This window comes from Populus nigra, chromosome 5, assembly GCF_951802175.1.
Source record: "Populus nigra chromosome 5, ddPopNigr1.1, whole genome shotgun sequence".
NCBI classification, from domain to species: Eukaryota; Viridiplantae; Streptophyta; class Magnoliopsida; order Malpighiales; family Salicaceae; genus Populus; species Populus nigra.
The window spans coordinates 16,273,098-16,288,174 of NC_084856.1; the positions used below are offsets into that span (position 1 = coordinate 16,273,098).

Genomic DNA, 15,077 nt, shown 5'->3' on the forward strand with positions numbered 1-15,077 from the left:
TGTTGGTTTTATCTGTTCTTTTCTTTTTTTGTGCAGAAAGTTTTGTTTTGAGAGATGATTTGAAACTGAGATGCTTAATCCATGATGTGGTTCTTTTTATATAGCGACACAAGATGGTAATGGAAGGAGACAGCTGTGTGCAGAGTTGACGTGGTGAGCATGTGAGGCCAGAGAAGGCTCTCCTTTGAATTCGGTTACCTTGTCATATTCTTGCCCAACATAGTTCCAATGATACGCAATATTTAAGTCCTTGAAGGTTATGTCATGTGTGTGAGGTGTCTCGCTAGTTTTTCATTTCTGTGTTTTTTATAAATATAACAAGAAGAGTCATCTTCATTTTCGCCTCCCCTGTTGCCACATTAACCTCTCTAGTATTTTATGTAGCTTCAGCATCTTAAAAGAATATGGTCTGTCTGGATTGTCTCCATTTGAAGCGCCTTGAGCTGCAAACTTCATTAAATAAATCAAGATCCAGATCCGTCGAGATAGAGAAAAATGGACGACATATACACGAATTACTTGGACCATTGTTAGAATTTCTAGATAATTATTAAAGCTCAAGACACTATTAAATTGTTTGCACTTTGCACGAGTGGCTTGCATCGCTTGTCTCCGTTTTATACGCCGACGCCTTTATTAAACTTCATTGTAGTAACATATGCAGCATTATTAATTCTTTTGCTTGATTCTCCCACCAATCTTCCGCATTGGTAAGGATACGTGTATTACTCGCGAGATCAACACTTGTATCACTGCTAACTTTTTTCTGATATTAGGATTCAGAAGCTGGCTCCTGCCAGAGCAGGACCTGGCTGGTGGTCTTAACAGGAATACGCACAAAAGGACCTAAAAGGTTAGCCTAAAATGCACACACGACCAAGCTGAGGGATCTGTAGTTTACCCTTCGATTTAACTTTGAATTAACTCTCAAAAAATGGTGCTTCATTGACTGTTTTCCTGAAGTAAGATTTGCGCCCTGCTTTTTAAATTCTCTTGTAGCAATTTTATCCAACAATCTGCAGCATCTAACTCTTTCTTTAATCTTTCGGTCATGGAAACAGGAGGAGATAACATTATAGTTTGCCGCGAATATTTAAACGAAGATTGCAGGCTAGAGGGCATTAGTACAGAGTGCCTCTTTGCCTCCCCTTCCATTGCTGGTACATTCCTTTCAAGTCTCGACCACAAATAGGTGGCTATTCATTGAATCATTACGCGCTCGATAAATGGCCAGGCTCGCCCTTCTTGATGATGAAAAAAATAAGATTGTATGATAGGCCATGAATCTAGGCTCGTAAGCAAGAATCAATTTGGGCAAAATTATTGATGTTAGCTCCAATTTGCGTTTAAGTAATGAAAACCATATGAAATCGTGACAGCACAGCTGGTTGCCTGTACAATTATTCTTTTCTCGGTGCTCAAGGAACAAAATTAAAAAAATAAACACCTTAAGTAGCAAACGTTGGTCTATCTGCTGCCCACTGCAGAAGCAGGTTGCTAAATGCTACATAGCCCCCATTTGCCAACACTTGCAGAACTTCTCACAGACGCCCTCCTCAACAAGTGACTTGATCGCATGCTAACAAGTCCCTTCTTATCATCAGGATTTGGACATCAGAAATCAGGGTTTATTGGGGATGAGAGAACCAATCATTACCTTTAAGATATAATTCAAATAATACCAAATCCTTTAGTTTGTATTCATTTTATTATTGATGATGTGCAGATCATAATCCAACTTCTGCAGTGACATCAACCTAACTCAAGCATCCACATGTGTACTGCAATGGATTGGTGCCAACAAATAGTAAATAGTTACTGTTCTTAATTATTATATAAATATTATATGTTCTGTACTCAATCATGAATCCTACTTCTGCATTGACCTTCACCTAATCAAACATCTACCTGTGTGCTTTAATGGATTGGCAATATATGGTCGATTAATCTCATCTGCTTCACCCTTGTATGCCCCTTTTGTTGTTTCAGGTTATTCTTAACTCGAGCACTCCAAAAATGGAACCCTGAAGGGATTTTTCATAGAAAATGAACAATAGCACCTGCATAATGTCCACTATTTCTTTGCCTGCATTCTCATATTCTCTTGTTTTGAAACAAACCCATATGAAGCCTTGAATTCACTCATCTCCAATTCTGCGTTTTTCAATTCCTTCTCATATTCTTCCAGATATACTCTTGCATCACATTTATTAAATCTTTAATGATCATGTTTGAATCAGGTTGTCCTCCACGCAATAGAATATCTACCAAACCATGAAATACTCCTGTTAATTTGAAAAGCAATACGTTATCCCAATCTGTGTCAAGCGAACCATCAATGAACTATGATTTCTTTACGTGCAACTCCTAGTATATGCTCGATCTTGCAAGCCATAACAGAGTTCTTATCTTGAAATGCCTTTCGAGTTGAAGCTTCAAATAGTTGAATCATGGTTAAAGTCCATTTTTCATTTCTTGTTAGTTCTGTTGTTAAAACCAGTTGCAACTTCTTTCACTCCCTTGAGTCCAGACCAATGTCATTGAAACCGACTAAGACAGTAACTTAGTCAAGTTATTGAGTCATTGGCTCAACCACTGTCATTGGCCTATGAGGTCAGTTGTGCATGATATTGGATCATCTATTTTAGCCCACCATTTAGATTTGTGTCTGCATTTACTTGGAGAAATTTAGTCATCCATTTCAATTTCTTTAAACTGTAAGGATAATCTTATTAACGCATTATGAAGCCTTCTTTTCTATTCATCACAGCAGCTTCATTACACTATAATTGAGAAAACAACATAATTTGGGATTGGCAAAGTTAAATTGAGTCCCTGAACTTCAAGTTACTTTTAATTGCATCCATAATTGTCTCCAAACGTTTAGTTTCATGTAATTTCACCCTTTCCAAAATCAATTGTCAACCCCAAAGTTGACCGACTTTTTCATTTTAATCCTTAGTTCTGAATGTGTGCATTTTAACCCTCAATTAACTAACAAACTCTCAATTTTTTCAATTTAGTTCTTGATATAATCAATTTCAGCTCCTATATTCTCACATCCTTTTTAGTTTCATTCTTAGTTTTGGATTTTTTCAATTAAGTTCTTAATTGTCCATCAAACTTCAATATTTATGCAATTAAGCCCATGATTTGACTAAATAAACTCTTAAAAATTACAATTCAACTCCAAGATTTTAATTTCTTCCAATTAAAGCCTAAAATAACTTTAAAATTTAATTTTTCTTGTAATTAAACCCTCACTAAATTCAATTAAACCTTGAAAAATTGTAATTCATTCCTTAAACATTTGATTTTGAATCTTCCTTTTTAAATTGAATTTTCTTCGCTAATGGAGTCTTCATCAATAGAAAATACACTGTCAAATTTTTTAATCTTATATATTTTGATTTTTCTTGATAAGTTTTTGGTAATTTCCTAGAATTTCTGGTGGGCGCGCGCGCCAGCCTTCCTTGGAAGTTTGCATCAAGGAAACTAACACAACGAACATGGTTATTCAGTGACCAGTTAATCCTATTCATGAAAAGCAACAAGCATGTGATCATAATGTAGGTGCCACTGCTTTTCTGATTCTATTGTAGCAGTTTTACCCAACAGTTTGCAACAGCTAATTCTTTCTTTAGGAGAAGATAATGTTTGCGACTGCTGCGAACAATTAAACAAAGAATTCAGGCTACAGGCTCTTCGTGCTTCCTTGCCTCCCCTGACATTTGCAAGTGCCAGTCTCTCTGCCATAATTGAGTCCTATTCATTAAATAGTTATGCGAATGTGAGCACATATTAGACTGATCGATCCGTAATAATTTAACGCAGGCCATGAATCTAGGCTTGTATAATGAATAAATGAGAACATGCACGCGATATTGGCTCCAAATTGCGTTTTAAGTCCTGGAAACCGTAATATTCAGTTCTTAAAGAACAATAGCTTGGAAAAACCAAGAACTCAAAGTAGCAACCATGGCCTAACTAGCTTTGTATACCCGATCCTCGGGTTCATGATTGGTGTATAAATAATTTTTTCCTTCAGGTTTCTTACCCATACAAACCCAAATATATATACAAACTTTTTTGTTTATCTCTATCAGAGTTCTATAAAATATATGATATCATAATTAAGTCTATAACATAAATCAATATCTTAATATAATCTTTAATACAATTCAGTTAAAAATAAAACACTAACTAGACATAACAAAATAATATCAATTACAATTAAAAAAAATAAATTTTAAAAGTTCAATAAAAAAAACTTGCTAACAAAACTACAAGTCTAATTAAATAATACGAGGGTAAATTCAACAATTTAAAAAGTAAATAATATACAATTATGAGGTAATATAACAATGAGAAATATATAAAAAATTTAGCTTCATATTTTTACAAGTAAGTTTTATTATCAAACTATAACAAGAAATATCATAAAATAAAACTCGTCAAAAAATTAATAAATAATAAGTATAATACTTCAAACTATATATATGATGATCAGTTATCACAAATTATTCACTTACTCAATCAACTAAGATTTCAAACTACAATGTGGGTAAAAACTAACACTACTCATTAGTATGGATACTTTTACTAGCATACGTCGTAAATCAAACGAAGCATTAATCTTCCGCAATGTGTTTTGATCGCACATTATCAAGTCCTTGCTTTTGATCTGGTTTCGACATCCAAAAACATGGCGATGTGGGGGTCTGACAATTAATGAATCATCATTATCTCCTCTAATAGTTTCCATAAAATCAGATTACGAAGTACCATCCCAATTGCAAATGCAATTGCATTGCAAACAAGACACTATTAAAGAACATCATACAAATGAAAGAAAACAGAGAATACTTTTAAAATCTCTCAAAGTTCCACACCAATAATTACATCATTGAAAACTTCAATCTCAAACTTCTCCCTAAAAAGACTTGGAGAACTTGGAGAAGCAAGATAGAATTTGGTCCGAAGTCCAAACTTCTCCAACGAAAATTTGGAGAAGACCTCAAAGAACAACGGAAAATAAGCCTCTGCATTTAAAGCATTATGCAGTAGCTTATTTCCATAGGAGATCACATCATGTTGCAAACAGATTGAAGCCGCTGGTTCTGCACTGGCGGTGGCCCTTGGGGAAAATACATGGCCGGTGGCTCATAGTATGAGTAGGGTGGGTAGTACTGTGGAGGGTAGTAATCTTGGTAATATGAGTATAAATATGTCTGTTGAGGATCATCCATATAATAGTTCATTCCTCCATATGGATCAGTATATGGATAATCATTGTAAAACCCATAGCCATCGCCATAACCCATTGGGATGTTCCCATATACATGGCTATAGCTTTGTGCATTGCTGTGGCTATTTCCATGGTGAACCCATATAAGCTCTGCATGTTTTCCTGCTTTGGCTAGAATTAGGAGAAGTTTGTTAGGGTTTACTTCTCCTGAGACCCTTGCACGCCCCCGGCTGGCGTCGATGGTGAAAGACACCCCTAACACAAAATCATATATGGAGAAAATAAATATGATTATCATGGAAATAAAAAGATCAACATGATCAACTTTCTAGCTCAATACTCAACTATTAAGAATTTAAACACTACATGGATTCGGTTGGAGTCGTCTTAATATATAGAATGAGGCAGGCCGTAGCATGATATATAATCTAGTATGAACTTATCTGACATGCAAATGAAGATGCTCATAGAGCCTGATAGGAAACATGATTGAAACATTTAGGGTTTGTCTAGCATAGAATTTTAAGACATATGTTAACGTTTTTTTGTCGTTGAATCACATTTAAGGGGATCATCACTTATTAGAATCTAACAGATGCTTTCTAAAAGGGTAGGTAGTGATTTAACATTAAGATTTTAAAATATTAATGTCTTCTCAACCTGTGTTCTTGAAACACATTTTATTAAATAAAAATAAAAATACTTATATTCGATCTACTATGAAATAGCACTTGTATTTAATTTAACATGTGAAGATTCATACCTATATGATATCAAAATCGCCCTACCTCGATCCTTGGCCTCTTTTTTTAGTTTTTATTTAAAAAAAATTAAAACTAAAGAAACTCTTTCTCGAAAAAGAGAGAAATCTTTAAAAAAATAAAAGGGAGAGAGAGAGCCGAAAAGGAGAAGAAGAGAACAAACTACGTACCTTGAATACCTTTCAGTACTTTGCATAGTGTCTTCTGCCATCCAGGAGATTGAGTGTCCACTTGAAGTTCACATACCTACAAATCCAGGAAATCGCAAAAAAAAAAAAAAAGAATATTACTTACTATGATTAGTAACAAAAACAAAAGATTAAAACTGTGAAAATAAAACCCAAGAGGATGAAATTTGTAGTCTAACCGTGTGTGGCGTGCTGGGAGTAGGTGCTGGAGCGGAAGGGGTGGTGCTAGCAGTGGAGGTTTGCTTTGACATGGGGTTTGTAGATAGGCAGATGAAAATGGAGACTGGTTAGTGAGATGATAATTAGGATTTTCTAGGAGTACTTTGCTGTGTTAATCTTTTAGGGTTAAAAGCAAGCCTCCGTTGATTCTTATATATAAACTAGCTACGTCGGCCGGTACATTAAATGAATTACAAATATGATTATGGATATTATTGATTGTTAAGATTTATTTTCCTTTTTTCTATATTCGAATATATATTCTCGATGTGCCTATATGCCTTTATGTTTGAGAACTTTCTACTCAACATGCTTGTATTACTCAACATGCACGATTTTCTGAAGATGCTTTTATGCTTGTATGTTGCCCTTGAAAGATTTGCATCATGTTTTCCATTTTAGTATACAAATACCGAAGATTTGAACCGTTTTTCATGGAAGAGAGTCAAATTTTGCAGTATATCTCCTACCATTATTACATTAATCACAAAAATCAAAATTCATAATACGTATTATATCTATTTCATTCATTGGTTAAAACAGAATATTCAAGAATAGCTAGGAGATTTGGGGCAGACAAACTACATTAGCAATCTCCAACCATCATGAAGATTTCTATTATCTCAACTTAACATTTTAAGTTTTTAAATAAAAATATGATTTATATTATTTTCTAACACATCTCCTCAAATAAAAGTTTTTTGGATTTGAAACTTATACAGATTTATACTATCTTATACTTAATTTTTATTAAATAAATAAAAATAGTGATATTTGAACTTATGATCACTTGATCTTCAAAACTTTAATATCATGTCAAAGAACTATTTAAATTCAATAACTTAAACTGATATGAAATTTATATTATTTATTGTTAAGGGTGTATCCTCTCTTTCTTAACTTTCTTAGTTCAAATCATACCGATATGGAATACGTGCTCTTAATATTGTCTAAGAAAATAACACTGAAACGGTAGAAGTTGTCGCATTGGATCGATAGCGGTAGGTTAGTGCCTCAATTGTGACTTCTAGTATTTTGGTGATCAAATTGAAACATTATTACTGGTTGGAAAGCCTGGATATTGATTAAAACCGTTTTGATTGCGTGCATAAACCCCTTTATGATTCTCGAGATTTTCTCCCTGATTGACTCTTGTGCAAAAGATTAGCATTTTAATGGAGAAAAAAATACACCCCTGTATGGTCTGAGCTACTTTGAACATTCCAAATGAGTCAAAAAGGACTTAGTGGAGCTGCAATTTAAATCAGTATAGCATCACAAAAGGATAATCTAGTTTAATTACAGGCGCCATTAGTTCCAATGTCTCTTTTTTTTCCATGTTCGTTGGATTAAATAGAACAATTATGCTCACTCCTATAAGGAATTGTATGGGAAAATACGTTTTAATATAATTAGTAAAAGCAAGGCATAATAAGTAAAATCAATGACTTTGGATGATGAATTTAAATCTTAGGATCGACGATGAACGAAAATGGTGGAGGAACGACCAAAAACTATTACATTGGTCGGATTAAAACAAATAAAATTGTAGCCAATATATTTTGTGGCAGCAAGAAAAAAAGTTAACAATAATAAAGCATAAGATAGGGAGATAAATACAAATTAGAATTTAATAACATGACTTTTGGCTCCAACTTGACTTAACAATTATATTAGCACAAAAGTAAATTTTTTTTTTTTTAATTTAACGTGGGTGTCTGGGCCAGCTTGCACGCACCTCGACTAATCTCATGGGCCCTGAAATTAACGATCATGTAAGCCTCCAGTGGTCATCATATGAGCAACCACAGGGCTCGAACCTGAGACCATAGAGGGAGCAAACCTCTTGATCCCAAGCTCTTATCACTGGGCCACCATCTAGATGGTTGCAAAAAAATAAATTTTATCCATGCTAAGTAGCTTCTTGATATCGGCTTGGGATTTATTTGTACATGGACGTATCCTTTAAAATGTGGATGCAATGACAAGTTCGATGTACAAAATAAAATCTTTCAAGGAGTAACAAGATTGAGAAGGGACACTCTATTTTGTATTAAACATCTAAAAATGCAATCTAATTTTGCATTAAAACCATTGATGCACACATCAAGTGTCTCTAATCTCCTTTGCACTTCTTGCACGTCGACCTTGGCATCATTTTTCCGCATTTGTCCTTGAATGGAACATAGAGCAATGTCAACATTCCCTACTTCATTGAAAATCTTCTGACCTTTATCAGAAGCTAGCAACCCTGAACGTATCAGTTTCGATATCAACGACCATCCGCCGGTGTTCTTCTTCACTTCCGGCATGGATAGGAAAAGAACTAGAGATCGGAAGATTGAAATAGCGATAGCCCTTGCTTCATTTATAACCTCGATCACATATGACTGCTGGTTATCTACCTCCGTGCTGGGATGGTAGGATCCATTAACATTGCTTTCGGATCTTTTCAATGCTCTAATGGACCTGGTGATTTCCTTCGTTGTCTTCTTTCTGAAGCTAACGTAAGCAAGAACGTTGCTTTCGATGCTTAAATCTCTAGCTCCGCGCCTTCGTAGCAGGGACTGCATGCCCTGGACATGTTCTTTCATTGTCAAGAACAAATCCCTTACCGTGCTACACACGTCTAACAAGACAACCGAACCCTCAATTGCTCCTTCCACTTGACTTAAATGTTGATGATGAAAAGCTTGTTGGGTGAGTGGTGAGTGAATGAGGTCTTGGATGCAATTAAACAACTCTGCTAGCTTAGTCAAACTCATTTGAATAGTTTCAGCTCTTAAAGGATTCGTAGATGATTCCCAAGTTCTTAGCTTTGTTAGCTGAGCTTCGACTTTGAGAGAATTCGGATGTGACCTAGAAGGCAAGCTAATGGACCTAACAGGGTGGTGTGCAGAATTACTTGGAGATAAGCTTGCCATCTTCACTTGCTATGCAAATGCTGAATATCAAAAAGTTCACAAGGTGAATGCTTTGAATGGAGATTATGGCCTATCCTATTTATATGGACACGACGGTGTTGATTAATTTATTGGCTAATTCAATATCTAAGAAGTAGGTCCATGTGATGGCAATGCTGTTCACCCTACAGTCGCAAGATTCTTGTAACAATTTTAGCCAGCAAACTACAAACCTAAAAGTTTTTCTTTAATCTTGAGGTCATTAAATGGACAACAATACTAGATAGGGTTTGGTTTTATTATTGGTAATAACCATGACAATTTGTGAATCATGTGCCTCCTTGCCTCCCCTAATCATTGATGGTACGTAGTTGTAAAACTGACCAAAATCTTCAATTATATCGTTTGTAAGAAGGTAATGAACATGCAAGGCTGGCGATTCCATGACTGGTTGGTTTCAAAGAACCAATAATTCATCAAGACACCTAATCAATTGACCATGTGGATGAAGAAAAAACGAGACAATCTTGCATGACAGAAAAGGACCCTTTTAGGGTACAAGAATCTAAGGTTGTCCTAACCCACATTGGGTGAATTTGATCTCATTCCAAATTCATTATACTATGATCCACATGGGCACTGAATTCCGTAATAATGTGCACCATATGACATTAAGGTTTGCATCATGTAGAATAAATCAATATTGGGAAACAAGGACAGTATTAAACTTAATGTTTTTTGTTTACTGGTTTTTTTTCCCCTTCCAGACATATACCAATGTATCATGTATGAAATTTTGACAAAGCGAGCAAGGAAGTTTTGTATTGTAAAATACCAATAAATTTTGAATTACCCCATGAACATACTTATTTGAGAGAACAACGAGAAGAATAGATAATACATTTACCTTAAAAAACATCAAATTAATATTTTTTTATAATATTTTGATATACTGATATCAAAATAAAAAAGATCTAAAAAAAATCATTTAAATACAATTTTAAACAATTCACTGTAATACCAATCATGCCTTATGCACAAGCGGAGATTATGATTCTAAAACATTCACTTTTCACATCTGTTTTGGGTTGTCCACCTTGGGATCCATCCCTTTTGGAGCCCATTTTGGATTTGAGGTCCCAAATCTGTGAACATCCATTTCGCCTAAACATGTTCTGCAAGCTCTGCATCTAAATTTCGGCCACACACAAACGGTTTTTGCATTTGGATTTGCCCATAAACAGTGCCGAATTCACCACTACAGATTTCTCAAGATTTCATTACTGGAATTCAAAATCATAAATACGAAGCACATCACAAACTCACAATACTGCACTGGCTACTAGATGCATTTCTGTGAAATCTGAAGGAAGTTGAGCTCCATCCCTATATGTTTTCACTAAAATGAACACATCAATCTGCAAGAAGACACCCTGTCAAACCTTTGATTCACTAAAGAACGTGCAGAGTTTTTTAAAGGCGGGTCAATAACTCATACTGCCAAAGAAAGGACAAATTTAATGGTGCTAAGAAGGCTAGTTGTACATGTATAATATTCACATTCAAGGCTGTCATATCTTTTGCCTATCTTAGTAGTGGCCACAGGCCAGTAGGCTTGTATATGAGAAACTTGGTTAAGGGGGATGCAAGGGCTGCAACATCTCATGATAAGAGATATCAGCAAGAAATCAACACAAACAAGAAAAAACACCTTAATGTTGCTCGAATTGCAACAGTCACTGGCACAATGAAGATCTCAAACATATTGAGATAATACAACATAGAACAATGGCCATAAATACTACCAGCTTCTATTCAGAGTATTCTAGCCCAAAAGTTATAAAAATGCTCTGTCATTGACCACTGAGATTAAGAATGGAAAGAAAATGGGTGAGATAAATGTTCAGAAGATATCAACTTTAAGGATTTCCAACATATTCGAGATTTGCTATGCATTGTATTCAATTGAAAATTAACTTCAACTTTATTTTGGCAGTGTGGTAGATTTGCGTAAACAAATACAAGAACAACACTGATGGTAAACAACGCAGGTGGTACAGGTGGGATTCATTGAGATTTTATCCCTCCATCAAAAGTGAAAATTAAGCAATATATTTTGGCAGCTCCTAATGGTCGTTAATGGATGAGGTGGTCAAAGAGTTGTCTCTATAGTCTATCAAGCATTAATTTCACACATTTTGGAAGCTTCAAGAGAATTATTATACGCAACCTTCGCAGAATCATCATGCAGCCTTAGCACTTCGTCTTTCTCAAAAACCACCATTTGATGTCTATATTCTGGTTTTTTTTTTTGGCCAACGAAACCTTGTTGACAGCTCCTGCCTTAAATTGAACCACAAAAGCTTCAGCTCAGGAGAGCTGGTAGAGAAAATAACAGGAAAGTAACATGTTATTTCTGTTCAGATTGCATAGCTGAACAGCATGTGATGGTGTACTTGGCACTATTGTAAGGACGGCTGAACAAATTACACTTTAGGCGTTAAATTTGGAACATTTGTAGCCAAAACACAGCAGTCATCATGACTAAAATGAAGTGTACCAATTAAAGCAACGAGGAAAGAAGGCATAATGATCCCTGATGTGGCAGGGACATCAGGGGAACCAACATCTAGAAAGGATAAAAATAGAAAAATAAGTCTCCATCTGGTTAGTGTTACTCAATAGATGGTTATGTATTGAAAAAAAAAATCATTACCCTATACATGTTTTTAATATAAAAAAATGTCTAATGTTTCCTTAAAAAATATTTTTCCAAAATGATTTTATTATCACGACTTATAAGAAAAGAATCTCATTAAAGAAACAATGGCTCTTCAGGTGTTATCGGTGGCTGAGATGTTTTTGGGCTTTATTTCAAGTGATCTTCGGCCATGTTTCGGGTTGTTGTGGGGCTATGATTTGGACCTCTTTCCAGGCAGATTTGGACTAAGAGGCAGGAGGTCGAGTTGAAGTTTTTGGATTGGAAAGGAAAATGATTTGAGGGCTGCGTGAGATTGGGTTTAAGGAGGCTGATTTGATAACTTGAGAAATGGAGAGCTGAGACAATGGTGTGGGTTTTTGTAGGAAGACAATGGCTGAGCAATAGTTACTATTACAAGGACTGATGACGTCGGTGAGGAGGAGATGAAAGGTAGGGTCTGTTGGGAAGATGAAAGGTAGGGTCTGTTGGGAAAGCTAATGGCAGGTGAGAAAAGGGATCTATCAACATGGTTGTTTTTTAGGAAGGAGGCTGGAGAACGTATGGCTGACAGAGATGGAAATCTGCTACTGTAGTGTGGGATCACAGCTGGTGTGGGCTATTGTCGCCGTGGGAAGCTGTCAGCGTTGGCGAGGTAGAAACCCCCGGTGATGTGGCAGTCGACAGTGCGGTTTTTTTTTGGATTTTGATTTTAAAAAACATTTAGAATCGTAAAATGGGAGCGCAGATGGCCGAAAACACATTTTCTGAAATTTTGAAAAATATTTTGAAGAAAAAGGAGTCAAAATTGGTTAACAGGGAGATCAAACGAATCCAACTTTTTAAAGATAACAAGCAGTTATTGGCAAAACAACAGGAAAGCCATATTAAAGAACCAGAATTAGATAGCTAAGCACACAGAAGAACCCAGAATTAATGTCAAACCATGGACTTCATCGAGACTTTACAGAGAGGCAGTATCATTGTTCTACGAGACATGCACACAAAATGGGAGTCGAGCACTGACACTAAAATTAACAGAGCCAAATTTAATTCTTCTTGGACAGAGGTGCGATAGTCATTAGCTGGTAACAGAAACTTCTTTTCAATTAATGGAAAAACTGTGCAAGCAATCTCAACAAGCATAATCGTTTCCAAAGAAATAGGAAGCAGTCCTACTTGATGCCCTTTCTGATTTATTTACTTGTAGTTTCCCAATCATTAGAAATTTAGTGGAAATTAAAAACTTTAATATTCCCGTTCTTTCTGTCAGCATAACATTTGCTTCATCTTCAAGAACTTTCTTCCTTTAGCTATTCACATGTAGCAAACTATATCAAATACAGTTTCAATCTATTTTGTTGTTTATTCTCGGGGTCAACAAGAACAAATCATTTTCAAGCAAAAGCACCCCAAGTACAAGTTTGGCACATTGCATTCCAACCAAAAACAAAAAACAGGGACTAGCTAGTGCATTTACCCATAAAAGAATCGTTTTCGTCTAAGATGCATTAGCTACCATGACACGAGTGAGACACGTAGCAATAAGAAAAGCTAAGAAAACAGAATTAATAATGTAGTAAACAACATACCATCTATACAGCAAGACCTTGCTCTCTCGCTTTCTTCAACCACTTCAGTGTACTCTCCAATGTAGTGTAAGCAGCTACATCAGTTAAACTCTTACTCTCTACTGCATAGTCAAATACCTCATAAGCTTCTGCGACTCTACCCTCCCTGCAAAGAGCTCTCACAAACGTAGCATAAGAAGCTGTCTCAAGCTTCATACCACCCTTTTTTATCACCCCATACAATTCAACACCCTTATTCAACCTTCTCCCTTTGCAAAACCCATGAAGCAGCGTATTATAAGTACACGAATTTGGACTACATCCTTTCAATTCCATCTCCTCCAACAATGCCGCCGCACCCAATACATCCCCTTCTCTACACATCCCATTCATCAATGATGTGTATGTAACTGCATCAGGAAAATGGCCTGATTCAACCATAATTTTCAAAAGCTTCTTAGCTTCACTAACTCTCCCGCACTTTGACAACCCAAAAATCAACGTATTATATGTAACAAGATCAGGTTCCACTCCTTCCTCTTTCATCTGTTTATAAATCCTAACAGCCTCAATACCTTTATTCAACAAACAGTAACCTTTCATAATCGTATTGTACAAAAAAGCATCTGGCTTTAGCCCACATTCCTTTAACACAGCCACCAATCTATCAGCCTCACGAATATTTTTTGCATTACAAACATTATCAATCAATATGGTATAAGTAACAAGATCAGGCTTTATATCAAAACTACTCTTCATTTCATCAATGAAACTATAAACACTGTTGAAAATCCTACTCTTACATAAACACTTAACGAGAAAATTATAAGTAAAAGTATCAGGCTTTGAATGCTTCGAAGAAAATTCCTTTACCAATAAAATAGCATCATCTACTCTCCCAGCGGAGCACAGAGACCTAATTGCGACATCAACAGTAAATTGATTAGGCTTAAACCCCTTATTAACCATCAAGTTCAAAACTTTCTGAGCAGAAGATAGAGAACTATCAGGTTCTCTGCAAGACTGTGAAAGCAAAACATGGTAAGTGGATCGGTCAGGGGATAAAGAAGGGAGGGTCTTGACCATGTGATCAAGAAGAGAAATGGAATCATCGAGGGTGGAGATTGAAGTGTAGGATTGAAGGAAAGAGTTGTGTAAACGAAGGTTGTCTAGTAGCGGGGCTTTTGTAGTTGAAATGAAGGAATTGAAGAGACTTTTAGCTTCATTTAGAGATGAGGTTTTAAAGAGTGATTTGTGAGGTGGTGGGGTTTCAGTTTCATGGGGTTTTGGGGAATTTTTCTTGGTGAGTTTCTTGGGAAAGTAATGGGGTTGTTGTTGCTGCTGCTGAGAGGGTGTGTTCTTGATGAGTGATGTCGATGAGATTGCAGAACGGAATGAAGGTGGGAATTTTCCCATTTCCGTAGCTTTGTTCTTGATGATGATGATGCTGTTTTTGTTTGTGCCTCTGCTGTTTTTGTTTGCTTTCAGA

General features: G+C 35.9%; 2 protein-coding genes across 5 annotated transcripts; both read right to left on the bottom strand.

Annotated features, from left to right (window-relative positions):
• Positions 1–8,302: 8,302 nt before the first annotated feature.
• LOC133693405 (uncharacterized) lies at positions 8,303–9,377 on the bottom strand. Its single transcript, XM_062114617.1, has one exon. The coding sequence runs from the start codon at positions 9,338–9,340 to the stop codon at positions 8,429–8,431; it is 912 nt and encodes a 303-aa protein (XP_061970601.1). The 5' UTR covers positions 9,341–9,377; the 3' UTR covers positions 8,303–8,428.
• An 844-nt stretch (positions 9,378–10,221) lies between these two features.
• LOC133695415 (pentatricopeptide repeat-containing protein At2g17670) lies at positions 10,222–15,077 on the bottom strand. Of its 4 annotated transcripts, none has more exons than XM_062117404.1 (2): positions 13,610–15,077; positions 10,222–10,737 (listed from the first exon to the last, which is right to left on the bottom strand). In XM_062117404.1, exon 1 carries the CDS (start codon positions 15,002–15,004, stop codon positions 13,613–13,615), a length of 1,392 nt encoding a protein of 463 aa, XP_061973388.1. In that variant the 5' UTR covers positions 15,005–15,077; the 3' UTR covers positions 10,222–10,737; positions 13,610–13,612. The 4 variants fall into 4 exon arrangements, with proteins under 4 accessions (XP_061973388.1, XP_061973391.1, XP_061973390.1 ...); XM_062117407.1 differs by lacking the exon at positions 10,222–10,737 and adding an exon at positions 11,211–11,658; XM_062117406.1 differs by lacking the exon at positions 10,222–10,737 and adding an exon at positions 11,211–11,662.

Bases quoted from the DNA above. Each gene is read 5' to 3' on its own strand.
- LOC133693405 (XM_062114617.1), bottom strand. From the start codon at position 9,340: ATGGCAAGCTTATCTCCAAGTAATTCTGCACACCACCCTGTTAGGTCC.
- LOC133695415 (XM_062117404.1), bottom strand. From the start codon at position 15,004: ATGGGAAAATTCCCACCTTCATTCCGTTCTGCAATCTCATCGACATCA.